At 39.9% G+C, this 27,600-nt stretch overlaps 3 protein-coding genes across 4 annotated transcripts; all 3 read right to left on the bottom strand.

The window, feature by feature from the left end:
- Window positions 1-319: 319 nt before the first annotated feature.
- mapk12a (mitogen-activated protein kinase 12a) lies at window positions 320-9,527 on the bottom strand. The gene is made up of 12 exons (XM_052061782.1): window positions 8,989-9,527; window positions 7,341-7,470; window positions 7,206-7,264; window positions 7,004-7,115; window positions 6,875-6,904; window positions 6,677-6,724; window positions 4,400-4,514; window positions 3,144-3,215; window positions 2,977-3,056; window positions 1,657-1,735; window positions 1,353-1,526; window positions 320-1,250 (listed from the first exon to the last, which is right to left on the bottom strand). Exons 1-12 carry the CDS (start codon window positions 9,105-9,107, stop codon window positions 1,183-1,185), a joined length of 1,086 nt encoding a protein of 361 aa, XP_051917742.1. The 5' UTR covers window positions 9,108-9,527; the 3' UTR covers window positions 320-1,182.
- A 609-nt stretch (window positions 9,528-10,136) lies between these two features.
- Window positions 10,137-26,791, bottom strand: selenoo1 (selenoprotein O1). Of its 2 annotated transcripts, XM_052061699.1 has the most exons (11): window positions 26,751-26,791; window positions 22,465-22,561; window positions 17,921-18,425; window positions 16,865-17,068; window positions 16,604-16,781; window positions 15,389-15,519; window positions 14,941-15,218; window positions 14,471-14,639; window positions 12,821-13,006; window positions 12,416-12,572; window positions 10,137-11,903 (listed from the first exon to the last, which is right to left on the bottom strand). In XM_052061699.1, exons 3-11 carry the CDS (start codon window positions 18,388-18,390, stop codon window positions 11,679-11,681), a joined length of 1,998 nt encoding a protein of 665 aa, XP_051917659.1. In that variant the 5' UTR covers window positions 18,391-18,425; window positions 22,465-22,561; window positions 26,751-26,791; the 3' UTR covers window positions 10,137-11,678. The 2 variants fall into 2 exon arrangements, with proteins under 2 accessions (XP_051917659.1, XP_051917658.1); XM_052061698.1 differs by lacking the exons at window positions 22,465-22,561; window positions 26,751-26,791 and having other exon boundaries at window positions 17,921-18,655.
- On the bottom strand, window positions 19,586-27,352 carry trabd (TraB domain containing). The gene is made up of 10 exons (XM_052061781.1): window positions 27,269-27,352; window positions 26,751-26,791; window positions 26,444-26,510; window positions 25,571-25,737; window positions 25,292-25,432; window positions 24,509-24,619; window positions 24,279-24,418; window positions 23,723-23,895; window positions 22,465-22,561; window positions 19,586-21,521 (listed from the first exon to the last, which is right to left on the bottom strand). The coding sequence occupies exons 2-10, from the start codon at window positions 26,772-26,774 to the stop codon at window positions 21,350-21,352; spliced, it is 1,092 nt and encodes a 363-aa protein (XP_051917741.1). The 5' UTR covers window positions 26,775-26,791; window positions 27,269-27,352; the 3' UTR covers window positions 19,586-21,349.
- Between the last annotated feature and the right edge of the window lie 248 nt (window positions 27,353-27,600).

Here is a 27,600-nt window from a genome sequence, read left to right as displayed (position 1 = left end):
ATTTCCATTTTCTCGATGTGCTTAGTTCAGCTCTCAATTAGAGGTTCCAGTGTTGTGCAGTTTTGTTGTTGTTCATTTTTTTGTGGGGAGTAATTTCCTTCGTGTGTCAGTCCCTAGTTTGTCGTTCACTGTTTTCACTGGCCAGTTATGATTGAAACAGAGCCATTTTAGGATTTAGAATTATTAATAGAGGATTATTGTTATCTGTGAGCTCTCAGTGGTTTTAAAAAGTGTGATATAAAAAACGCAATGGAAAACATGCACATTCTATTCATGTTCTAAACAATGGTAAAATGTAAAACATCGCAGCCTGGTCGACAACTGTTGTATGTCTTTTATTAACAAAACCGCCCAACCATCCATGTACATATTGGCACGCTTCGCTTTGTTTTGTACTTTGTTTAGCATCTTTCTCTCTTTGCATTTCTGTGGCATTAACCAGCTCTGAATAGTGCTTCAATATGTCTCTTCTGTTATTGCTAAACATGAAGATTCCGTTTGTTTCAAAACAACAGGCAGGTCTGGCTAAAATACGGTAATGATTCTCTGAAAGACACGCTAATTAATTAACAAATGCATTAGAAAATTTAAATGAGTAAATGAAAGTGGGATGATATTAGCTGTCATTATTAAGGACACCGGAATGAACACATGTCCAAATAAATCTCCCACAAATGTAAAATACACAATATTATTACAACAACAAGGCAAAAGGTCACCAATATGGAATGCTGGATAATGCATCTGGTCACATTAATAAATCTTATCACAAAGAAAAAGAGACTCTCGACCAAACTATGACTGACTCAAATAAAATCTAAGTTTAACAAATCATCATGACTCATTTCTGAGTTCTACAGAGACACAAAACGATTTACAGTACCGTACTTTGTGCTGATCTAGTCTTATGTGTACGTCTAACCGAAATCATATTTCTTTGCGTTTGCATTTAAAGCAAAAGCGCAAAACGCAGTGATTTGATTGTCTTAAGTTAATTGTGCAAACTTGAAATTTGAATGTTGAAATTGAAGTACCAGAGGAGTGGTGCGACTTTAAGCTGCCAGACCAACGCAAGACTTGAATAAGGCAAATAATGGCTGGAAAGTCAAAAGGAAAGCAGCAATGTCCCTGATAAAATCATGAAAAGTTTTCTTATTTCTTTGAGAGAACAAACATTGTGTCTTACAGAGAGGTTTCCTTGGATTCTGGCACAATAGGCTTAAAGGTTAGGATCTCTGTGAAAGTGTGACCTAAAGAAAAACAACACAATGCACACACACACACGCACAACCAGAGTAAATATATGTCATTGCACTGATTCATTTTTGATTTTTCCTTCCCTTCAGCCTTACGTTTCCACTGTTCCAGTGGCAGGTCTGTGTTATCCAGCGAGTGGTCGTACGGCTGAGCTTCAGTCTCCTCTTCAGGTTCCCGAAACTCTGTGAAGTACGGCAACAAGAGGGCGTCCGCCGCTGTTGCCCTGCTTTCCGGATCCAGCAACAACATGCGTTCCAGCACAGACACAGCTGAAGAATTGAGGTGGGACAGGAAATAAATTCAGGGGTGACAGGGGGGGGGGGGGGGGGGTCCATTGAAAGGTGTTTAATGAAAGGTGAGGAAAATTCTGCGTCTGACTAAAAAGTAGACGTGTCTTACCTTGGGGATTGGCTTTAGAGAACACTTTATGAAGGTCTTTCTTGTCTACTTTTTGAAGACCTTTAACGTAGCATTTGGCCTGAAAATAGAACATTAACGTTTTAATTCAAAGAGTAAAAATTGACTCACAATTAATGTAAAATTTGATTGTCAGCAGAAATAAGCAGCTAATGATTTCATTCGTTAATCAATCATTCTTGGGTCACCTGTAAGGTGTACAGTCATCTCTCGTTTATCGCGGTTAATGGGGACAAAAACCACCAGCGATAAACGAAAATCCGTGAAGTAGCGTCCAATTAACATAAACAGGTTAAAAAATAATAATAATTTCCGCAAACGGTCCGCGAGAAGCTGCAAAACAACAGTGAGTCACATAGAGCAACATATACAGTACTGTACTCTAAAAAAATAAAATATATATATATACAGTATATATATTTTAATATGTTTGAAAAAATCCACAATGCACTGAACCCGCGATAAACGAACCGCGAAGTAGCGAGGTATCATTGTAATATCAAATACAAGTTGATTCTAATCATCTCAGCTCAACTCAACAGTATTTATAGAGCACTTTCAAACAGCCATCGCTGCATACAAAGTACTGTATATGCAGCAACTAACATGTATACAACAATAAAGCAATACATCAGTAGCAAAGATGGTTGAAGGCACCAAACAGTAAAACTAAGATCAAATCTGATAAGGTGGCGCGAGGTCATTTCAAGATTTGAAAACAAATAATAGGATCTTGAAAAGAACTCTAAATTGTATAGGGAGCCAGTGAAGGGATGCCAGAGTAAGAGTTATGTGCTCCCTCTTACGAGTACCATTCAAGAGGCGAGCAGCAGCATTTTGGACCAGCTGGAGGCGCTTAATAAAGGATTGGCTAACACCAAAGTAAAGTGCATTGCAGTAATCGAGCCAGGATGTGACAAAGGCATGAATTACTGTCTCAAGGTGCTCATGAGAAAGGAGAGGTTTTACTTTAGCCAGCTGTCTAAGATAAAAGAAAATGGATTTAACAAAGGCACCAATTTGCCGGTCAAGTTTAAAATCATTGTCCAGTTTAAGACCCAGGTTTGAAACTGTTGACTTAAGATCCTGTAGATTCAGGGGGCCTGAATCTACAGGATGGGATGAACAAGGGCCACTGGTACCAAACAGTATCACTTCTGTCTTCTTTTCATTGAAATTCAAGAAATTTTGTGCCATCCAGGTTTTGATTTCTTCCAGGCAGGATAAACGTGGCCTTCACGAGAAAGCGTCTTTTCATCACTCAAGTTTGCATTTGTTTGCTGTTGTGTGATTTAAACTCACATCATCCGATTGTAGTTTTGCTATAAATTCCTGAGATGGCGTTCCTGTAATCTTCATGATCTCCGTCAGCTGATCAAGGTCTGATCAATTTGGAGTTAAGGGATCAAAGGATAAGACAGATAGTTGCTGATGAACAGGGGAAAAGAATGCCCAAAATTAAAGGATACGGTCATTCCCTTTAAAAAGAGGCTTCCCTTGTAGCATTTCTGCCATGATGCAGCCAACTGACCAAATATCCACTGTGGAAGAAGCACAACACAGACCGTAAATTCAAACTTCAACGCTTTGCTTCAATGGGATCAAGTTGAATGTTGCGTGAGTGCCCCCTCGTGGAATATAAGTGACAGTACATGTCATTCACTCACAAACGCAGCCAGTCCGACTCACAGTACCAAAAGGAAAATATAAAAACAAACATTACATACATTTTTACGGAGAATTCAGTCATGACTGTTTTTGCTTGACACATTTCGTGATATGAGTTCTCTGATCATCATCAGCAATGGCACTAATAATGTTCATCAACACTCGAACAAAACACATTTTTCAATGATCCAGCCAATACAAAGAAATGATTACTTCCTGCCTAATATTGTGATTGGCATTTGCAGTCACTGCATCATGTTGATAGCCGTTTCTAAAATTGTATTCAGCAACAAAGAATCTTAATCAAGCTCTGTATTCAAGTAAACAAGTACTGTATTCACAGTCTTTTAAAGTGCAGTGAAACGGCGGGGAAAAGAAATGCTGGATCAACTTATTGCCTGTCATGATTCTGTTCTTGTTTAGATTACATTTGGTTTTGTGACCTCCATGTGCCTTTTTTGTCTCCACCTGTTGTTGCCCACATGGTCCTTGCTTTCTCATCAGTTTGCTCATGTTTATTTCCAAGGTTTCTGTCAGTCATGGTGGGATCGTTGTTGCAGTCACATTGTTTTGTTTTTTGCTGTCATGTTTTTGTTTGTTAGTTTGAGTTTGGGGGTTATTAGGACTTTTGTTTGTGTTTTGGATTTAATTGTAAGCGTTCTTGTTAATATTATATTTGGTTCAGTAGACTGCTTTTTGTGGTCCTCTACTATCACGCGCTCCATGACATTGCCATGCATACACTAAAGCAAATGGGGTGTTTTGTAAACTTACATTCTTCTCAACAGTTGATAGTCTTCATAACGCAAACATGAAAAAAAGGTGCCTGACTGACTTCACTTGCAAAATCCTGTCCAATGATCCACGTCACTGACAACTGCACATGTTCAAGCCCGTTCACTTGAGGTTGCCAACTTTTGGTGGTAAATCACTGTCTTAGCAGCCTTGTCTTGAAACGCATCGAGTACACCAGAAGAACACGTACCTTCTCTATGTGCAGTACATCCAGTCAAAACATGTCAGTAAATTGAGGGTACTTTACAAATGGATCGATTACCAGTCTGGCTGTAGTGCATCCAGCTTAAGATGACTTCTGGGGCTCGGTACCAGCGAGTCACCACATAGCCTGTCATCTCACTGTCGGCCTGACGTGCCAAACCAAAGTCTAAGATCTGGCAAAAAAAGTACAAATGAAATCACATTGATGCCATCATGAATGTGTAATTGAGAAAATTTGAGTTAAACAGAAAGTTTCTTCACTGCCTCGCCATTTTATCAGCTGTCACTTTGCAACATTCCTGTCTGAATAAATGCTGTTTCAGAACCTATGGGTGGTGGGTGGCAAAAAAAGGGCTCCACGTGTGTTAAGGCTGAACTTGAGATGAGGTGTGAATTGAAACATTGAGAAATCTCCACATTTTAACCAAAAAGCCAACATTTGTTGGAGTTGTGGGTGGGCTGGAGACCATCCCAGAAAACTTAAAGAAAAAGTGTTTACCCCAACTCTGGACTGGTTACCACCTAATCACGGGTGAATTAAACAACAATTGATATTGACAACTATACAAAACATATTTATTGACATCGCACTTTCAGAGCAGCTGCGGCTGTAACAAAGCGCTTTACAGAACATTAAACATAAAATAATAACAATAAAACAGAACACATAACGTAAAACATTGACAATAAAACAATCGTAACCACTCTTACTTGTATATGAGCAATTTAGGGACTTCAGTCATGCTACAGTGAAACTCCACTAGAACGAAACCTACATGGGCAAAAATACCCCCTTATGCGAAACATTTTTCATGCATTAACACAATTCCCATTCTCCTGCCCACCATACGATGAAAACCTCCATGTTGCGTTATACGAAATCATTTTCTCTGCTCCAGCCTTCGCGACGACATTCACTACAATGAAGTCTTATCCAACAGCGACCTCTACTGTTTCGTTTGAAAAAAGGCAACAGCAACCACCACACTGGTTTACATAGTGAACCATGTTTATTTCGGTCACAGCTGCGAGTTTCCTGGACTCAACATACTCATAGCTGCTCTGCCATTGGCTTACCGAGCATCATCCTGGCCTCAGATTGGCCAAGAGGGACCTCACTGTCTAAATGTGCGTACCTACGGATACTAGATAGCTTCAGTATCTAGTAGATACTGAAGCTAGGTCCGTAGCATCCAATTAGCTGCTCAGAGTAAATTGCTTATAGCTCGATGGACATTCAAATAAATTTACGTTTCCTCGAATGCTTTACTTGTTATCATGCTAAAAACAGCCACGGGACGCTTCGTAGTCCTCGATGGCCATAGTTAGCTCTCGAAGGATAAAAACCTTATGCTAAATGAAGCGCTAATGAGAGAGAAGCGCTCCAGTTAGCGTAAGGTTTTTAGCCTTCGAGAGCTAACTATGGCCATCGAGGACTACGAAGCGTGCCATGGCTGGCTTAAAAGTTAATTGCGTGCCAGGAAGTATTTGTTATTGTTAGATTCAGACGGGGATGGACATTGCATTGCTAAAGTGGCTACAAAACGGACCATTGGCTGTCAAGCAGCTAAGACAAGAAGAGCTCTGATGCTGGAAGACAGGGTAAAACTGATCAAAATGAAAGACGAAGCAAGCAAAATAAGACATTATCCAAAAATTGATGTGAAAGTGAATGCTGATCGTAAATTTGGCAATTTCTTTCCCTTTTTTCTTTCTACACTGACAATATGAAGTGTCAAATAAGTGTATACTCACATATATGCACTATTGAAATCAAAATAGAGTACGCATACGTTTGTGACTGTGCGTGTGTGTGTGTGCTTACATCTGAGATCAAATTTGCTACAGTGAAAACCCCCTGTTGTGAAAAATTTCTTGCTGGAAACATGATTTAGTTGTAGAGGAGTTTCACTGTACTACGAATGATTTTGTGATGTGAGGAAGCCCGAGTAAATCTAAGCAAACTTGGGGTGAACAAGCCAACTCCACACCAAGATGTTCCATCAGAAATTTGAATCGAGATATCCTGACAGTGAGGTAGACTGCCAGCCGTAAAGTCACTGTGCAGCATTACATGTTGTCATTGTTTTTGTTACCATTTACTGCCAATTGGCTGTGTACCATTTACAGTACTGTCTTATAAGTGAGGCTTGTGGTCTCCATTCCTATTCAACCAAATACGACTCTTATACCTTGCTGTTATGACCAATTTCCTTTTTTTGGGGGTATTTTTTTCACAAGATGGATCCGCAGTAAAGAAAGAAAATCGAATATGATAACATTGTATTTACTTTTTTTAAACCATCGTTACATGTGTTTGGGTGTGTGAATGTACCTTGAGCTCACAGTCTTGGTTAATGGCAAGATTTCCTGGTTTAAGGTCCTAAAAAGTTCACATGAGCAGTCAGCGTCATTACACAAAGTAAACAAACAAGAGAGAGATAAATTAACTACAAGTTATCTCAGGAAAAGCCGTCTGGCTTTGAATCGATTACACACATGGTGGAAGTTGATACAATAAAGGCAAACTTACCCTGTGAATGATACCAGCAGAATGAATATACTGTAATAGAAGATGCATATGTGGGACTTATTCAACAGAACAATGGGATCCACAGATCATAAATGGCATACATCAGCAGGTCAAATGAGAGTTTTTCACCTTGAGCCCTTTGAGGATCTGATAGACCAAGTATTGGATTTTTTCTTCAGACAGCCTCTGCAGCTTCATCACTTTGCCCAGGTCTGTGCCCATGAACGGCATCACAAGGTAACTTGAGGGGTAAGGACCATTGGAAGCATGAGAAGTAATGTGGTTGAAAAGAAATGTATTGCATATCAGCAGCACCACAACTCTCACTTACAAATCATTGAATTTGTCCAAAGAGAGATCAGCGGTAAACACATCCAAGAGACCGATCACCTGCAACGGAGGGAACATGCAGTGTTATTAAAACATTTGACGCTGCCGTATAAAAAAAAGAAATAGTGGCGCTCACATTTTCATGCTTCATGTGTTTGAGGAGCCTCAACTCGCGGTAGGCTCGTTTAGCAAACAGCACAGACTGGAAAGGTCGATACAGCTTCTTGATGGCCACTTTGGTTCTGGTTCTGACGTCCACTGCTGAGCTAAAATTTTTTTTTTTTAAAGAGAAAAGTTACAAAATGTTTATATCCTCAATTTTCTAACCCGCTTATCTTCACAAGGGTCGCAGCGCATGCCAGAGCCTGTCCCAGCGGTCTTCGGCATAGACCCTGAACTGGACGCCAACCAATCTCAGGGCACATATAGAAGAACAACCATCCGCACTCACACCTAGGGATAATTGAGAGTGTTCCATGAACCTGCCATGTATGTTTTTAGAATGTGGAAGTTACAAAAGCTTAAATGTAGGCAGGTATAGTCAGGTCATTAGTGAGAATGTCTTAGTTTCTGCATTATGTTTATAATTTACAGTAAATGCTCATTTGCATGTCATAGGTAGGTCATTTTCGCATTCACCGTATTTACGGCCAACAGACGGTGCAAATATTTTCATGTGCAGATCATACATTTAATTTCCTGTGGCATAATACACCACAAATTCCGCCTTTACAAATACAATACTGCTCAGTTTTGATTGACACCGTCAGTGAGGTACAACAGTTGTCATAATTTTTGTTGATTGGAGTTTGCATTGAAGTGCAACTCTGGTTACATTTCATCATATGGAGTGCTATTTTGTAATACCCATCAAGGATGCTGTTGAAACGAAACAATCCACCCATCAATCCATTTTCATTTCGACATACAACCGCATTATTTATATGACATGTAATATTATTTTTGTTTGGATTTTATCAGACAATCAACATAGGTAGTAAAATAGTAAACATGTGGTGGTTGGATACCAAATGTAACTCATTTTTTTATGTGCGGCTCTTGTATTTGTCTCATTAAATTGTGCGAGTGGACCTGAACAGAATCGACTCGTTGGCACTGGGCAGGGGTGTCCAATCAGTCAGAGACTAAGAGCCAGGTTTTTTTTGTGTTACTGCAAAAAGCCACAAATAATCATTACAGTATATAAGGAGTATTTGTGCAGTTTTAATGATGTTCAACAGATTGGGCACCTAATGAAGTGGGCAGACAAAAAGCGTCTCTCTGAGGCTCGTGTCTTTGTACGTGATGAATGGCTGGACAAGACACATAATTCCTCATTGCTACAACCGGAGGGTCTTCTCGGGCTGCGATCAAACAGCAAACAACTTTGGCTATGCTGTTCATGTGTTATTGGGTGTCTTTGAGGCACAGCAGCACGCGGGCTCGACCCTCCCACTGAGTAAATCATTATGCACAACACTAAGGGCAAATGAGTGAGACTCTCAATGTTTCTTTGGATTGTTGTGCAGCCTTCAAGTCTGGAGGACCACGAATAAGCCAATATAAAACCTTGCGGCCAGCGTAGTCTTGCTTTCCTTTCAACTGTAATACGGAGATGAAAGAGCAGCGTGTCAAGATGAACGCTCATCTCCTTTGTTAAACGTGCCACAACATGGTTGCTGAGCGGTATGACATCTGTTCCTCCCGACAATTGCCATGTCGTCGCCGTCGCACGCACACAAAGTCTGAATAAAATTGACAAGATTTGTCACAAATATACTCACCACACAGTCCCGTACGCTCCGGTCCCCACCTGCTTCAGATCACGGTACCTATCCGGTACCTCCCATGAGGTTTTGTTGATTTCCTGCCGATAGTAGCCCGGTCTGACTCGTCGAGACATTCTTGTTGTGTGAAAGTGAAAACCACGAGAGACGTCTTATTCTTCTCTTTCGTAGTTTAATCTCTTTGAGAGCTACACGTCCATTGTTCCAGCTCGTGTGCGTAGATCATTGCGCCTGTGTTGGTTGTGGATGCGCGTGCGTCGGGCGTTCTTCGGGGCGCACCCTAAAGTCGCACAAAGCCACTCCCAACTTCAGTTTGAACGTCTGCCATGAAAGGTGAGACACCTGGAATGCGTTTAACACGACACTACGCGCAGAAAAGTACGCTCGTTCAACTGGAAGGAAGATGCAAACGCTGCGCAAAAAGCAGCCCAAAATCCCCAGAATGGAGATGACGGCCCGAATGACTGTCAATGTAGCTTCGTGGAAGCAAGTTCCCGAAGGTTTAGAACTTGCTGAGACATGATTACCGTCGTCTTCTGAACATGCGAGATAAAAAAAAATCAGCTTGCATAAATTCAGCCTACGTGGGCTTACTACAAATAGAAATGTTTATGTTGGTAAAAGGACCATTCATTTCCAGCGCTGCTGCCGTTATGTAACAAATGTGAAGAGGCAGTTGTGCTGCGTAAATGAGGGTATTTGAGATTAAGATTAAGCACAAAAGAAAATGTGCCACTTGAGTTCTTTGTTTTGGGGGAGGATTTTGCATTGTATTAACTATTAATAGCTAATAGTAAACTTGACTAATACATACCTTTCAAAAGTACAACTGGAAAATCTCAGTAAAACTTTCCAAACAAATTATGAGGTAAATAAATGAAAATGGACAGACTCCTTTCAATCCGGTCACATTTATGGCACAACATATTTAATCCCACTGATCATTATCCTTGTGATCAACCTTCATGTTGTATCAGGGAAAAAAATTATGTGACAATGGCAATATTTGAATACTAAAGCAACTTTCACATGGAATCATTTAAACACCAATCGGCCACAACATTAGATACACCTACACTGTCTAATATGATCCAATACAAGAACTGTAAAAAAAATAAATAAATAAATAAAATAAGAATCTGTAGTTTTGCTTGACACGTGTTTATTATTGTGGCTTTAGTGGCACAATGCAAACATTATAATATCGCAGTGCTTATTTAGATAACTACTCTGTATGGCGGAGTACAGTTCTACACCACTGCAAACATATCAGTATGATAAAAATGAACCACAAAGAGTGGTGCCTTGAGATACAGGTGCCCCAACTTACCAGTTTTACGAGCCAATGTCAGACCGCTGTTTTGCTTTTATTGTTAAGAAAAAAATAGGATACTAGCACTGTATAGTGGCCGTGAACTTGACTAAAGTCACGCCATACCAAGCAGCAGTTTGGCAGATTGTGAACAGACCTTCAAAATAGATGGCTACGGCTGCGCATTGGCACTGCGGATTGAAGCTTGCAGTCAAACTAAACATGAAACAAAGAGAATTATACATTACGTGTTGAAATCAACCGCTTAACTTTGCCCTAAAGTCCACAATCTTAATGCGAGCACATAATAGGCAACACGACATACTGGCTAACGAATAGCATGTCAGTTGACGGATATTCAAAAACAAAAGGTGGAGCAACACATCCAGACAGATACGACGATACACACATACATTTATAATATTTATCCTCTGCAAAGAATGACTAATATTTCTTTGGCTTACGGAAGATTTGAGGCCATCTCCATAGACACTATGTCCACATGTCCGTATTACACTGCCGCCAGGGCACAGGGAGCAGCACAATGTCCACTATATTGAAGCAAAAAATCCCCCAAAAAAGTGGCATAACCAGGTTGATTTCTTTACGTTCTCTGTAATTATGTCAGTATTGTTTTTTTTAAATACATTTCTGGATTATAGAGTGATTGTTTTCTCATTTCAAATAAATTCCATGTTATGTATTGAGGGAGGCTGGAAAAAATGGATGGAATTTATATTCACTTCGATGGGGAAATTTTTGTTAACAGTATTGTGAGTCATGGCCACAGAACAAATTAAGCTCATACCTCAAGGCACCATTCAATTCATAGCTCTCTAACAATGCCAAATGTGTACTGGATCATGATGTTGTGGATGGTCAATGTAGATTTAATCACTCGCTCTTCACAATAAAACTGGCCTAATGCATTGTATTTGGTATATTTTCAGGCATCGCCTCCATAGTTTATCAGCCTCAGACAGGTCCTTGTAAGACTTTCCATCTGAGCCGTCATTAAAAGCCACCAGGCACCAAACAGACAGGGAAGATGATGGGGTGATGCGCACATATATATAACTTTTCTTTTTAATTTGTGCAGGACCACGTCATATTTTTTAGGGCCTTGAATGGTCATGAGAGTAATGATACATTCGTGGCACCAAACTCAACTTATTCCCTGACTACCTTGTGTCACCGATGTTCTGAATGGAGTGATCTCTGAATCTGCGACCCGCTTCCCTGACACCAGCCTGCCACACAGTGATAGAGTTGTGCAAATAATCAGGAGGCATACTAAAATGTGGAAAAAAAGGAAGTGAATGCTAATACTTCCCTCACATTTGGGCAGGCCAGATGATGAAGTTCAGGGAAGTTATTACGACGATCATGTGACACAGATTGCCTGAGACCAAGCTGGAGGTTTGCTGTCATATGGTACAGGACTTCGAACTGTTGAGGCAGATGCCACCACTTCCTGTTGCTCTTCACCATCGTCTCTCTCCCCCTGTTGGGTGGCACCACCTTGGCCCACCCAAGCAGGAACCTCCAGACCTGGCTGGGAGGAGAATGGCTTCTCCAGAACTTTGAGCACTCGCCGAACCTAAAGTACAGTATGGCCAGATATTATACATCATGGAAGTATACACTGCAGCTTGAGAGGAAGTGAAGGTGAGACTTTTCCACACTATATGGACATAGTTCCAGTCGATATATTGCAAGAACAAATAAGATTAAAAAGTTGATTTTTTCAGAAAAAAATGGCTCTTTCCAGCACAGCGGAAGCTGTCATAGCTGGAAAGGAAAAATAGACCGTCTGCAGGTATAACGGCTCAATGTCTCATTTTGTCCATTTTTTATGCTGTATACTCATGCCCCATTTCACAAAATACACCTCTCACATTTTTTATAAGTATGCTATAATATTGTATCTTTTAATGTGACAACACTGAAATCCTCCACTCATCCATGATGACATCATCAGAAATAAATAGGCTATTCTTGGACTCATCAGACCACAGCACACTGTTCCAATAATTCCTATTTTTGTGGGTAATAACAAAAATGCATGCCTTTGGAGATAGTGTACAAACCACAAGCATCAGTTGACCATACCTCAGAGAAGTCACCACTCTCAGCAGCCTCTATAGCGTTCTGGGCAATGTAGTTCCGTAGCACCACACGAGGGTTGGTGCTATCCATCACCCTCACCCTCTCCTCCTGCACAACCTGGACATCAGTATTGCCCTCAAGTTCCTGAGCCAGACGCTTCCTGTAGTGGTGATACCAAAGAACACTAATCAGAAAAGTAACAGAACACCCAATGACCCATTTCCTGTTTTTAATCGTCACTCCCTGACAACTTTATCGCTGACGGTTCCACCTCTCATCCGGCTCATGCAGTTTAACCGCCTCATGTTCATTTTAAAATACTGTTGTTTTTTTTTTCCATGACTGCCTCCAGACAGTCCACAGTCCAATCATTGTCTCTCGCAGCCCTCCCCCACCGCCACATCCCACCTATATTGTGTGATCCAGCTGGTCCACTCTTCAGTTTGTTTGGTTTTCATTTCTTCCTCGTTGGTCTCCATCAGTTCCTTCAGTTTGTTGAGTCGGCTGAGCTGCCTCGCTATTGTCATCCTGTCAGAGATCATCTGGAACAGCGCTGGGTTACTTTGTGCCATAGAAAGCAGCATTGCCAACTCCCTGCAAATAGCAGGCACAACATGCAAATAGCCCCTCAGTTTAATCGTTTCACTGTTATCTACGCAAAGTATTGACTTTATCTGGACCGTATCGGCCAAAATATAAGACGACCCTGATTGTAAGACGACCCCCACTTTTTCAAGACTCAAAAGTTTAAAAATAGACTTTTTGAACACCAAATTAATGTGTAGAGAAAATAATTACAGTACTGTACATCTGAAACAAATGATTATAACAATATACGTATTTGAGAGAAAAAACGTTTTTTTTGCCTCGTTGAAATCTAAAGTGCAATCACATTCGTAAATGAATGGCTTCTGGTTTTTTAAATGTACAGTAAATTGCATCATAACTTAAGCTACGGGTTAACCTGGCTGATCTTCGACCCACTTTTCTTCAGATTGTCACTACGTTTCTCCATTTTCTGTTATCTCTTCGATTATTTTCTTCTCTTTTCCTTCTTACTGCTATTTTTTATTTTTATTCTTCATGCTACCGCTATTTTTATTTTTATTCTTCGTGGCAGGGGTTCACTTTGGCAAGGGGAGTCAAGTTCAGCATTCGCTTCAATGATATCTGGCACCATTTAGCGTCGTGAATGGGTATAATGTCTGGACCCCGAACATAAGATGACCCCCCACTTATTTCAGCACCGTCTTATATTTGGGCCAATACGGTAATTGCATAGAGGGAATAGCTCAACTCACGTCTGGTATGACCATAGTATATTTCATATATACATTTAGCAAATGTTCCGTGCCTCTGTCAACAGCGGAGTTACTTCCGTGTTTGTTCAAACAACATGCCTGTCTGCTGGTTGCCCCTGTATGAATGTGTGTGGTCAGACGTTCATGGAGCTTACACCGAGTGATGAAAACTAATTTCAATTAGATGTTAAAATTAAATGATAGACATACTATATCTAGTTCCTTTTTGGGATGTAATTAAAATGGTCTTTGGACTCTTAACCAGTCAATCAATCAATAAATAAATGAATGAAATATTATTTTGTGATTGGATGGTCGAGGGCACATAGGCTTTCCACTCGCATGACATGTGACAAAACTAAAAATAGATTAGCTTTAGGGCACTGTGTTTGCTGTCATGTCTTATTTTGCAGCTCCGATGGATGAAGTCATTGATAGATTGTGCAAATTACAAAAATCATGACATTTCAGACGCTGGCAATTATGCAGAAAATGTAAAATATCGCCCAATTTCGATTCCGTTTGATCAGATAGGGGTAAAGCAGTTTTTGTTGTTTTAAACCTTCAGGCTCAGTCAAAAATCTAATAATATGGAGCGTTTGTTTCCTCCAAAACCTTCACTCTTAATCAGCGATTAGCAGTATTCAGATTCATTATTCTTTAAAAAAAAAAAAAGAAAAAGAAAAATCCTATACCCAAATTTATACCACAAATGCTTTTGTTAAATGTTCAAACTGCAGTGGCCTAGGCAGCCCACCGTGGGTCCATGGTGGGTTTATTGGCAGCTTTGAGCTCCTCCAAAGAGGCACACTGCTCCAACAGGAGGTTTGCAGCGTCTCTGACAAGCCCGTCTTCCGTGTCACTTTCTCCCCCCGAGGGACAGGAGATGTGACTTAGACTGCGGAACGTGTTGGTGAAGTCAGCCCCTGCATGGTAACAGACCACAAGTGAAAAAGTCAAAATATAAGTAAATAACATCATATATTTGGTTTCTTCTTGAACACTTTGTGATTGGTGATGAGTCACTGGATAAGAGTATGAGATTTTTTTTTCAGTTATCACATACCAATATGAAAACAGAAGAAAGTAGACTATACATTAAAAAGACAAAGGTGGTCACCCTTGTTGAAAATCTGTCTTTCAACTGAGTCTTACTGTAGTGTAAAGGCAGATTTGGTTTTTTTCCAGTAATGGAAAAGGGAAAGCAAACGTACACTCCAGTCTCACCTGTATTGTGCATGGTTTGCAGCAGCTCTGTGATGAGGATCTCGTCCTCCGGTTCCTGTTTTTTCAATAAACCTAGCTTCCTCCTCATATTATCAAGGTAGAAGCTGTTATACAAATCCAAATATTCCTCCATAACAGCCTTTGCTCGATCAGGGGGAAGCTCTGGATCCAGGGCCTCTGCTAACTTGACAAGATTCCATCGGCAAATAGCGGGCTGAGCCTGATACGAGTAACGTCCAGAGTTGTCTGAAGCGTTGCAAATGAATTCTGGATCAAACCTGCGTGGAATTAAACATGAATGAAGAAGAAGAAAATACAGACCTTGTGCATGTGCACGGTAAATACCAGTGTAATGCATGGATGAACAATGTACAGTGGAGTTGAATTTTTCCCCACCATGCGAGACCAATAATGTTTTCAAACAACAGCTATTTCATTACAATCTCACCGATCCATGAAGCCATAGGGACCATAGTCCAGAGTGAGTCCCACTATACTCATGTTGTCTGTGTTCAGGACACCATGACAAAATCCAACACATTGCCACTGAGCCACCAGTCGAGCCGTCCGGCGCATCACCTTCAAACAAGAAGTTGTGACAAGTGAAAGTGGGAAGAAATGTTCTTTTTCTGTCATGAATAAAAACTCGTTAGAAATAAATAATCGAATCCTTTTTAGTCTTTTATGAAGTCACAAGACTGCATTTTGGCGAAGTTAATCATCTTTTTATGATAGTCTGTATTGTATGCATAAAAGTTATTCTACCTCTCTCCAAATGCAGTAGTCTAATTTGCTGTTACAATTTGCTTATTTGACCTCACAGTTATCGTTGTTTGTAAATGCCAAACGGTGAGTTATTACCGTTTGTGTAAAGTACTAGTGGGTATATTTGTTTGCCCATGTGTGATGTCACAGCAGTTTGTTCTCGTGTGTTATTTAGGCTAATAATATTGATGAGCCTCGTGTTGGTGATTTGTTTGTGTTTAATAGTTTAGCTGGTGAATACAGTCGTTTAACCCTTGTGAATAACTGGGCTTCACTGGAATGGACTGAAACAGTTTTGAATTCATTTAAATGTAGCTGTTTTTTCATTGTATTATTAAGCTAGAATCCCAGAATACTTTCCGATACCAATGCAAGGTTATTGATTATTATTCGAATGTCAAACGTGATTACGAATAAAATTTGCCGATTTTGCAGCTAATGGGATGACATGGCCATGACAGAATATAACAGGGTTGTTAAGTCTTACTTGTACTAGAAAACACATATTTAAATAACATTTCTTTGGATTGAGAATTTTGAAGTTAATGTCATAATTTTTAATGACTCTTATATAATAATGTAAATAAATAATATAAAGCTGAAAGGAAAAAAAGAAGATATAATAATGTGTACATATTATGTTTACATGAAGCAACGTTACTTTGTATATTTTCAAGATTCCTCATCTAAAGTGAAGAGAGGAAGGACACAGTAACTCAGCTCATGCGGTCACCAAGTCATTTATTACAGCTTAACACAATTAAGAGGATCAAAATGGTCTTGGCTTCAGTCTGTGACGTCAAGTCTTAAATTAACCACATGTCACAATCCTGCCAAGGTTGCACAGACATCTTCTAAAAGTCACTTGGGAGATACGCGTGTAATAAAGTGCTCCAACCTCTCTGAAGAAAGACACATTCCTCTCCACACGATCTGGGTACTGTTGCTGGATCTCTGGGTAGAACGTTTCAATGATATAGTCCAGCATCTGTCCTCGGAGCTCATCATATCCATAGCTGGGACCCTGACGACCTGAGAACTCATCTGCCTGCTTAAATATCTCAAAAGAACCAAACCTGTTGAAAAAGCGGACAACAGCAAATATCAAATATAGGAATCATAAAAACACATAATACTTTCATCGGCATAGCCTACTCACCTTAAAAAGGTTGGTGCGATTCTGAGGACCACCGAGCATCTCTCATGTTGAGGGTGTCCACTGTAGTAGACATCCCTTACGACTTTGCTGTCTGATGTTACAACAGAGCCTGCTCTTGTAGTAGGCACGTTCAGGAAGTACATAGCCTCACTGCAAAGGAACTCCCTTATGCTAGAGCGCAGCACCTTACGCCCATCGGCTTGTCTATTGAGAGAGAGCCACAGTAGATCAGGCAGCTGTATTTGCTCAATGTCTAATGTTAATTGGAATAACTTCTATTGGATGGCAAGGCGCATTTAAGGTTCCATCTGATTGGTCAAAATCCACTAAAAGCATCCATCGGTCCAAGTACTGTTTATTGATACTACACTCGATCTTAGCCAAAACGAAATAATCACAGGTCTTTACGATGCGCAGATTGCAAGTGCCATTATAAGCAATGCTTGTTGTTCTGATTTGTTGAAGAGAAAGAGAAAGCTTTTATATGTTTCTAATATGATTTAGCAGTGTTTTGTTACTTTGAGTGACACTCAGTTAAGGCTGAAAACATTGAAAAAAATAGGGACTCAAAATTAACTTGATGATGCCATTTCTTTTGAGTCATGTAGCTCGAGTTTCTCAAGTCTAGATGTATGAGCTTTTCGTAACTATTGCATGATAAGCGGTTCAGACAATGGATGGATGTTGAGAGACATCAGAGCTTGAAGTACAACAAATTAAAATCTGCCTTATCTAATGATTTGGCCATCAAGAGGGACACCTAATAAAATACTCAGTGGGTCTATTATTTTAAACATTATTTAGGAATCATTTTTGCTGCAGCTACTGTTACATTTTGACTCACTCGGGACAATTATTTTTCCTCATCCAAATTCATAACACAAGTAGAAACGGGTCTCCAATTCTGGATTAAAACAAACATACCTGTAGTGTGTAGGTTTAAATCACAAATAAAATTTGGGGAGCACTGTCAATCAAAATGTATCATTATCATCATTTGTGAAATGATATGAAATGATGGGATCCTGTTAGATGGTACAGATATTTAATTAGTACCTTGAATAGGGTGTTAGTCCGGCTCCTTTGACCTGAATCTCCCATCGGCCACTTGGGTTTTCGTGCAATAGGTGGGGATCCTGATTAGGTGGCACTCTTACCTCCCCCAGGTAACAGGCTGCCCCATCACCCAGCTGACCAGCGAAATGGCCGAACTGGTGGCCGCAGTAACAATGAGCAGCGGGCTCAGATCCAGGCATCACTTTGGAGCCACTCAGATAGTCTGGCGCAAGTGGGTCCTCCGTGACCTCATCCCCGTTGAGCCCGAGCAGGGCCAAAGCTTCGTGGGACACCGCCACCAACCGTGGATTGGTCAGTGGCTGCGGCTGGACTCTGGAGAAACACGCTCCTTTCACCTGTCGCACCCCGGGCTCCTCGGAGGGGTCCAAAGGAAGTTTCTTCAGGGCGACGTTTTCAAAGTGGAGTCGCTCCAGCGGTGAACGCGCCAAGGCCAGACCCATTTTGTCCATCCCGACCGAGTTGAGGAATCGAAACAAGGACACACCTGGGCAAAAAAGACGGGGCGTACCTGATCTCAGTCGATGTACGACTTGAGCCATCAATCTAAGAACACGCCCATCTGCCTGCCGTTTGGCTGGCGCAGTTAGTAGAAAAGTTTCGTCGTCATGCCTTCATAACCCGGAAGTAACAGCGGATGTTTGTGTTCAGGTGGTGTTACATTATTATTCATCCCACCGGAAAATGTAGGAAAAAAACGACGGAACAAAACGCATCTTAATATTGTACTGTACTTTTATTCCGTATTTGAAGCAATCACGGTTAACAATCTTACACGAGTGAGAGAGACGCAATTTTTGTTTTGTGAACGACATAAGTTAAAAGACAATGTGACGTCTGTCGTCGAGTGTTCCTATTTCAAAGTCTAATACGTTAGACAAAGGGCTAACTTTTCTTGCAAAAGCAACATTAACATGTTGAGGTGATGTGTGCAGGAAAACTTGAACAGTTTCAAACACCAGTATAGTATGACAACAAAAAAAACACATTCATCGTGATCTAAATTTCGTAAAAACCTGACATCTAGCTCGATTAAACTTATGGTCGTCTTTTGAGTAATTGAGCACATGGGACCAAATTTATTGCGACCTTATTTTTAATAACGGAGGCCATTTATACTTTTCATGTACGGAGGCCATTTATACTTTTCATGTACGGAGGCCATTTATACTTTTCATGTACGGAGGCCATTTATACTTTTCATGTTTAACTATTTCAGATTTTCTAACATGTCTATTTTTGAATCAACCTGCCTGCTTGCCCTACATGATGGATAGCATTCATTCCCATCAAACCGAACACTTTCTTTTCAAATGACATTTCATACAAATTACAGTGGTTGAGGGCAAAACAAATTGTGCAAGCCATTCCCTCTTATCTCAATTGTTCACAGGTAATAAACCTGTTAAAATTTAACAATAAGTCGATGAACACCTACTTTGTTCAACTAACCTGGGCCAGATTTCACGCCGAGTAAATAAATCACTTTGAGAAAATGTACTCATTCAGTATTCATATATTTTGTGACATTTTTGTTCAGTGTTGTGCCATGAGACTTTTTAAATGTAAAATGTATGCCTCGGTTCAATAAAGGTCGGTAAACACTGCTACGCAGAGGTTACTTTCATTCAGTATATAAAGCAAACATTGCCGTCGTTACTTTTTTATTTGGAAACAGAAATCTTGATTTAGACTTAACATTTGGCTTCCAGTGAGAGCACACTGAGGAATAAAAGCAGACATTTTCTCAGTACAATAACACAATTACTGTGTACATTTAGAGAGGATTTTATGTAAACATGAATTTAAGCACAATGACGCTTTTAGTGACACCTTTTCAAGGTCCGATAGCATTTGACAAAGGGGCATTGTTTGCGCTTAATCAACAATGGATAATATTGCAAATTAACAAGGGAGGCGCGTTTTGTCTATCAATGCAGGTTTACAGCTGTGAGACCATGAAATTATCTAGACTCCTAGTTCAATGTGGCATCATCTGCATTATGAATACAATTCAATGTTGGTTCAAAGAGAATCAATACTGTATCATGATACGGAGAAATGAAATTCTCAAAGGCAGAACAGATATGGCAGCCAGAGTATCCAAGTTTGCAGTCTACTGAGAAGCGTTTCCAAAGTACTGACGATTTTACACATTTAAAGACAATTATTACAGCTGGAAGGGGGTCTGCAGTACTGCAGTACAAAGAGCTGGTGAAGTGAATGTTCGATGCTGTCTTGTGCAGGCTTTACGGATGATTTGCTGCACATATAAAATCAGTCCTGAATGAACCTTAAACAAGGGATTGAGGCCCAACTGATTCATGCCAAACTCTGGACAAGTTATATTAACAGTGCTGTAGGTTTGTGAGGGGGACAATGATTAGTATTATTATTCATACTTTACTCACCCTGAGAAACATAAGCCTTGCCTGTAATGAGTCTCGCATGAATCTAGGTGCCGTGGTACTGATTCTATTGAAATCAATGTATCACACATTGAAAGTCACCATTTAAAATAACTACATATAAAATATACCTTGAGAAGTTTCAAAATTTGTACTGACCTCTGGGGGTCATACAGTATGCCAAGAATGCATTCACACTTGCTGATGCATTCAGAGGCACTTGTTAAGTATAGGCAGGTCTGTGAACATGGAAAACTTAAGTCTACAAATACATGCCGAGTAACTGGTAAGGATTTCATGACAACTCACCGTACCAATAATGTAAAAACAAGTTGGAAAAAAAAACCCCACGGTCATTTTCATTTTGCCATTAGCCTTTCTTTTTCTAATTCATTGCATATAAAATGATTGCCAACCAACAACTGGCACTAGAATGGAGACGAAAAAGGAGAAACAAAAATAAATGTAAATAGCACTGCGACCTTATCCATATTTGTATTTATATTGCACTTAATTGAACTGTGTTTTTTTTCCTTCTTTCTTCTTTCTATCCACAATCTTGCTGCTGTAGACTGTAAATTTCCCCAGTGTGGGACAAATAAAGGATATCTTAAACTTGTATGAAAACATTGCCGGGCGGTTTGGCTGAAGATGATTTCTTGTGGATTTCACGAACCATAAAATTAAAAATGTCTCCTAATTTTAAATGTTCCTAGTTTTAGAAATGAATAAACCTTGAAACATCACAAAGAGTGTATTTTTTTAAACGTTAGAGAATAAAGCCTGTTCCACAAATGCCAAAACAATCATGTGCGTGTTGGTTTCTTTGGCAGTAAGGCTGTACCATGTCCATTGGGGCACCACAGCGCCCCTGAGGTCTTTGTTGGCTGAGCAACCTTGCCTTTTAGCCAAACATCCTCTTAAGGCCACTGGTAAAAGATGCGCCGTTTTCATGAAGCAACTGTTGTGTCAGTCTGTGATGGCTTTCAGCTGACCTGTGAGGTCAAGCAGGAGATGGTCGTAGATTGTCCACAACTGATCGGACAGCAGATGAAGACAACAGGGCTCGAACTAAACTCCCTCCAGCACGGTAGCAGACATACCCCAACATCCCGATCATGACACCTTTAACTACAGTGTGCAAAACCCAGCCAAATTGAGATGGGGGTGCAACACTGCAGAAGAAAAAGAGACAGAAGTGATTTTTTTTCCGGTATTCTAATAGGTCAACTTTTTTTTCCCTAACATAGCATATTTCAGTGGACAGGGTGGTCTTGTTGTTCAGTTGTATTGTTTTGAACTTTCTTTCTTGTACAGCTATTTGAGCTGGGTAAGGCGCAATACAGATTAAGCTGATTTGAAATTGAAATGAATGTAAGGAGGCCAGTGGTGTTCTGCCTCTTCTGACTGCAAGTCACATGCTATTGCTTGTTCTGTAGTTGTTCCATGCCTCATGTAAAATAAACTGTTCATTCAAGAAACTTTTGTTGGCAGCGCAGCCATATGACTGCCTGGTTCCATTTAATTGGTGAAAAGGAATCAAAGTCGCCAGTGGTCACATTGGAGTGCTGAGACAGTCATGTGACAGACTTAGGTCTTTCTCACAAACTTAAACAAATACATTATGCAAGCAATAATAGATAGATGCAAACCAATGTGGCATCGCACTGAGTGACAAAGGCTTGTGGGTGTTTATGCACAGCCCGAATGTTGGTTTTTCGTTCACGGTTCGTTTGAAAACAGTTTTAACGGTTGCCAACTGTTTTTCTTGTTGCAGAGAAATTTTGAACACATTCAAACTTCAGTGGCAACGAGGACAATGGTTTGCAACAACTCTTTAAAACGTTGACCAAACCCTGACTGAAAGGCAACATTCGTTGTGTGTGTGAAACACTCTCTAACCGGGCTTAAAAGACGCAGGCCTAAAGCTGGCGAGTGGAATGTAGGTCAATGTCATGTAGTCGATGTATCATTTATTTTTTTATGAAAATACTCAACAACAAAAAAAACCTCTGACAAGTCCAATTTATCCCTAAAGTCAATTAAGTAAATGTAACAAGGGTAAATATGGCGATTACTACCCACCTCTGCTATTACTGAATGAAAAGACAAACATACCTCATAATTTCACTGATGTTGAGCTGCTTATCCCAGTTTCTTTCAATGCCAGGCACATGACCCATTCCGACAACTCCCACCACAACAGCAGGCACTTCTACAAGAATGTACAATAAAACATGTAATTGGACACAAATAATACACGAATGAATAATAAAATTAGAAATATATGGTGTTTATTTTCGTTTCCTGAATGAGATGTTATTTGATGATGAAGAGATTCTTAGTCCAATCAAAGAGATGTAAATTTGATGAGGTATTTCTCAGAGCAAAGGTAGATGTAAACTAAAACACTGGAAGCCCCAGTCCTTCTGTTTGAAAAAAAGTGTAGTTTTCTTTCGTCGATATCAGCCATAAAAGTTACAAATGCTTCATCAGAATTAGAGGTGCTGTGAAAGGGCAGAGAATCCAGGCGCCATCAAATATGTACCGCCGCTACCCGTCACTCATACTGCGCGCACACACGCACGCGCACGCACACACACATCTTCATTTGAAGCTCAATTCTGAAGACACGTAAGGTAAATTATGCAAACGTATGGGCGCTTCATGTGTTCGTTATGATTTTGAAACATATCGGGCAATAATTTTCAACTTTCATTCAAGAAGTGTCAATGATACCCATCATCCACAGCTATTTTCATGGGTATACGTCACTCACCTCGGCCTCTTATAATAATACATTTTTTAGAAGGATATATTTTCGCAGAAACCATCATGATAAAACTACCATGATAAACACAATATAGTTGATGTTTTTCTAGACTTCTGGCATTATGATAGAGCAACTTAATTAAATCAAGTATATCTTTTTTAAGAGAAATTAACTCTTGATCCTCAAGAATATCAGCTTTGAAATGTGAAACAAAGACAATATCTTGTGTTAATAAAAATACAAATAAAACAGACGCAACTTCTTTTCAATAAAATCGCACTTAAACAAATATGAAACACTTGACACAATGGAATCCACCTTATCCCTGAGGGCTGTCATGGAGAAAAAAAACTGTGGGAGTGACTTCCTGTCAGACACCGGAAGTAGCAATGAGCCATTCCTTACAATGGCTTTCATTTCTTTTGTTTCCTTTGCTAAACGACCCATAAGCCCCCAGAGCATTTTAATTGTCTTGCAGAGCTTGCAAACCCTTTCAACTTTGAGGACCGTCCGCTTCAAAGGTCTCTGCCTGCCCGTGTAGCGACCGCTGACAGGGCAAGCTGTTAACACGCACTCATTCTCATGACACAATGTATAACCTACTCTGGGCATTAGGGGGAGCCTCCACACAACGTGTAGCCTGGCGCAGTGTGTGTGTGAGGTAGATGTCTCTCTCAGCCACGATGGTTTGGTGAAGTGCCGGAAACTCTCCGATCATCTCTGACATGGTCTGTTCCAGCAGGTCCTTCTGTTTACATTTCTCTACATCCTCTTTGCTGAAATTTAGCAAAAAGTGCAGCATGACAAAGTCAGTGTCACGTTCAGTACTAATGATAGTTTTCTTGCTCATCTACGGCAGTGGTTCACTGACAAAAACAAAAAGGGAACTTGACGAAGCCAGCAGGGCTTGATATAATCTCAATAAGGTTTCAAAACTTGTTTAGTTTATGCACACATTTAAAGTGTATTTAACAACTTCTACTATAATAGCTTTGTTGCAGGGAATATTCAGTTTTTTCACAGCACTGTAACTAGAAAAGAATGAAATACATTAAGACGTATGGCTGTTTAAGGTTAAAAAATGAAATTATAAAAAAACAATAAAAAAACAAATAATTTATTCCTGTTATTTCTCAAATTTAAAAAATGTGTACGGCACCTGATTGGGTCTGAAAGGAAGCAAAGACCCCAAGCAAGACGGGCCTTTTGCCACAGGCTGAGAGCAGCGATGGCCCTCTTCAACGTCACAGGAATGGGCCTGTCTCCAAGATGGAATTTACAGAATGGCACATGTCCAGCCTGTTTACAAAAAAAAAAAAGGGACAAGATTTGTCACGAGGTCAAAATCAATAAGGTTTAGTGTAGGGTAAGTAGTGACAATGTTTTCACCTCTTTGAAGGCTTCCCTGAACTCCCCACCAGGAGCCATGCCAAGCTGCTCAGTGATGTGAGCAGAAACCTTGAGCAGGAGAATCTGCATCAGGCCAGACATCACGCCATTCTGACAAACACAAAGAAACAAATGCTATTGAGATACCGACTCCAGTTGACAGCACATTTTACAAAAGCTGCTTTCACGATATTGCGTGAAAACTGCATTTGCATTATTATCTTGATTAGCGTATGCAGTAAACACACTTGTTTTTCTTTGCATTTGTAACGTTAATCCATATGGTGGCTGTGAAGATAGTAATCACTACGTAATGAACAAAAATATACTATGAATCAAGCAGCCTTAAACGCCCAAGAACTCGGCATTGACGAAAATTGACAACAAGGAATGCATTTTTGGTGTGTTCTTTTTCAGTGAAGAGGAGAAAATGCATTTTTGCATTTGCATTATTATCTTGATTAGCGTATGCAGTAAACACACTTGTTTTTCTTTGCATTTGTAACGTTAATCCATATGGTGGCTGTGAAGATAGTAATCACTACGTAATGAACAAAAATATACTATGAATCAAGCAGCCTTAAACGCCCAAGAACTCGGCATTGACGAAAATTGACAACAAGGAATGCATTTTTGGTGTGTTCTTTTTCAGTGAAGAGGAGAAAATGCATTTTTTTTCTATTTTCTTGAAAAATTGCTCGGTGACTGAAAAAAAAAAACCAAAACAAGACAATTGGGAAAAATAAACTGTATGGATTGTCCTTTGCTCTATGAAAGTCTCACCTGTTTGATGGCCTGCTGGACCTTCTCAAGGTTAATCTCTTTGGCTTCCCTCAGCAATGTGTTCTCATCCAGCTTCAGCATGGACACCCTGTACTGGCACAACTCCACAACAACCACATCTGGTTGCACAGCACGGATCGTCTGCAGCAGAGTAAAAAATCGAATAAGAAGCATTACAGACAGGGCAAGAGGAAATAATAGAAATGTTTATTGACAGAAAAAAATAATATAGTACAAAAAAATGATGGCTTGCAAAGTCTCAAAGCAAAACAGGCTCACCGAAGCTACGTCCCGTTTGCTGCTGTCACTGAAGTGGGCAGTGCCCACTAAGTACAGAAGGCTGCCATCAGGGGAAATAAGACGGGTCACTGTCTCTGGTAGGTCAGGTGATGACTGGCGACGCTGGCCTCGATATTTCCAAAGCAGTTCCATTGCTTCACTGTCCGCTGTTAAAAGATGACTTAACACTTAGCTTGAATGTCTCATCATATTTTCATTTTATTTACTACCCGCATGGAACCCCTCAAGAGGACATTCAACTCTCCCATTTTTAAAAATTTATTTATCACATATGTTTGCACGTTATTTTTTTGTTTCCTATGTTAAAAGAGCTTCGCAGCCATACATGGACTTTATTGTGGAAACGAACTATAGGTGCAAATACTGTATACAACACCCTTTGTATTGAAATAATCAGACTTGTATGGTCCTATATGTTGTTAAAATAATAAAGATTATGCAAGTTACCAAAAAAAAAAAAAAGCTGCAAAGACCAGTTTCCCTTCCTTTCATATTCTATGATGTGCAGTGATTTGTTTTGTGACTTTAGTGAGTACTATAATGTTAGGAATCTGTTTTTTTCTGTATTTTATAGTTACTCGTATGTGCATGAGAGATACCCATGGGCGAGTCAAGTATACTGTTTACTTTGTTAACTTTGAGTTGCAACTGTTTGGGGAGTAAATGGACAGTGCTTTGAAAAATCAGTTGACACGTATAAGAACTGATATTCAGTAGTTATCAATATAACTACAATTGACAAAATGATGAAGTGGTACCTTTTAAAAAGGTTAGTTTCAGGGTAACAAAAAACTACAAACCAGCAAAAACAGATGACATATTTGGAAGAGAGGTTAAAAAGTCAGATCTTACAAATTCCTGGAGGAAGAGAAAGTGGTGCCATTTCTGAAGGATCCTCCAATCGTCCCACAGACTGGTCCTGTGACAAGTAATGCGAGAGCTTAAAATCGAGATGAAACTCTACAGTCGTCACAGGTCTTTCCAGCTTGACTGCAAGTGTGTTTGTTTTATGTTTGTTTTGTTTTTTTAGCAAAGAATCATTGGTGTTTAGCATAACATCCGTTTTAAATAGCGAACACTTAAAGATACCTATCTGGTAGCATGGCAGAATACACACTTTTATATATATTTAAAAGAAAGGAAAGATATCTACACAAACCTCAGAATTGTTGTCTTGGTCCATACTCGAAGCTTTCCAAGCTACCCTTGACAAGACAGCAAAATTAAATTGAATTGAATTGTTTTTTTAAGTTGAGATGACAGTGCCAGTCAAGCCTGCGTCTGCTGACGTCGCTCTACAGTTGAACGACAGTAATGTTGACGTATGAGTCCACAGCTAATAGCCAACGATGGGCTGTTCTAACTCGTTTCGTAGTGTTACGAAAAGGAGAACATGAGATTTACTGAAATAATGGCGACAACGAAATTATCAGCCTAAAACACGGAGGTCGCCAAACAAACTACAAAGCTTAGCTAGCTGAACACTCAGCATTTTTTCGGTTTCAGAGGCAGAACGATGATAGCCTACTGCGTACAACACGTTAACACCAGCCAGTATGCCAACAAGTCCAAATTGTCAAGTAATTCACAGAGAATCAACGTGTATCCTAAACATATATAATTACCACGCCAATGATTATTACTACAAGGCACATGTGCCAAACATAACGCACTTACACTGAACAAACCAAGCAATTTGTCGATACTATCGCAGCAGTGCCTGACGGTCTAGTGTGGCGCGGTGCAATGTGGGTATTATAGTCATTGATGGGTCAAGAAGATGCGACGTTAATTCAATCATTTTAATTTTTTTGTCTATCATTTTACAGTCACCAATGTGATTTCATCTCCACATGGCCGCTTGCATCAATACCTGCCATATAATTAATTCCGTGCCACAGTCTAAATGTAATTTCAATTTGTACACATGGCAGCAATTACTTTTGAATTAGTGTATCCGTGCAACAAGTCTCATTAAATTGCTTTTTGGTTTGTAGGATGGTAGAATA

Source organism: Hippocampus zosterae, chromosome 3 (assembly GCF_025434085.1).
Source record: "Hippocampus zosterae strain Florida chromosome 3, ASM2543408v3, whole genome shotgun sequence".
Lineage (NCBI taxonomy): Eukaryota > Metazoa > Chordata > Actinopteri > Syngnathiformes > Syngnathidae > Hippocampus > Hippocampus zosterae.
Note: the sequence above shows the minus strand (reverse complement) of the source record. Positions and strands in the feature narration are given on the sequence as shown.

What these genes read in the sequence shown, in the direction of transcription:
- mapk12a (XM_052061782.1), bottom strand. Translation starts at nt 9,107, where the DNA reads ATGTCTCGACGAGTCAGACCGGGCTACTATCGGCAGGAAATCAACAAA. An exon ending in CTGCTGGTATCATTCACAGG is followed by an intron (nt 6,725 to 6,874) that starts GTAAGTTTGCCT and finishes TGAACTTTTTAG; the next exon opens with GACCTTAAACCAGGAAATCT. An exon ending in GATGCACTACAGCCAGACTG is followed by an intron (nt 3,216 to 4,399) that starts GTAATCGATCCA and finishes CTTCTTCCACAG; the next exon opens with TGGATATTTGGTCAGTTGGC.
- trabd (XM_052061781.1), bottom strand. Translation starts at nt 26,774, where the DNA reads ATGGACCAAGACAACAATTCTGAG. An exon ending in TCAGGGAAGCCTTCAAAGAG is followed by an intron (nt 24,419 to 24,508) that starts GTGAAAACATTG and finishes TTTTGTAAACAG; the next exon opens with GCTGGACATGTGCCATTCTG. An exon ending in AACATCAGTGAAATTATGAG is followed by an intron (nt 21,522 to 22,464) that starts GTATGTTTGTCT and finishes TTTCTTCTGCAG; the next exon opens with TGTTGCACCCCCATCTCAAT.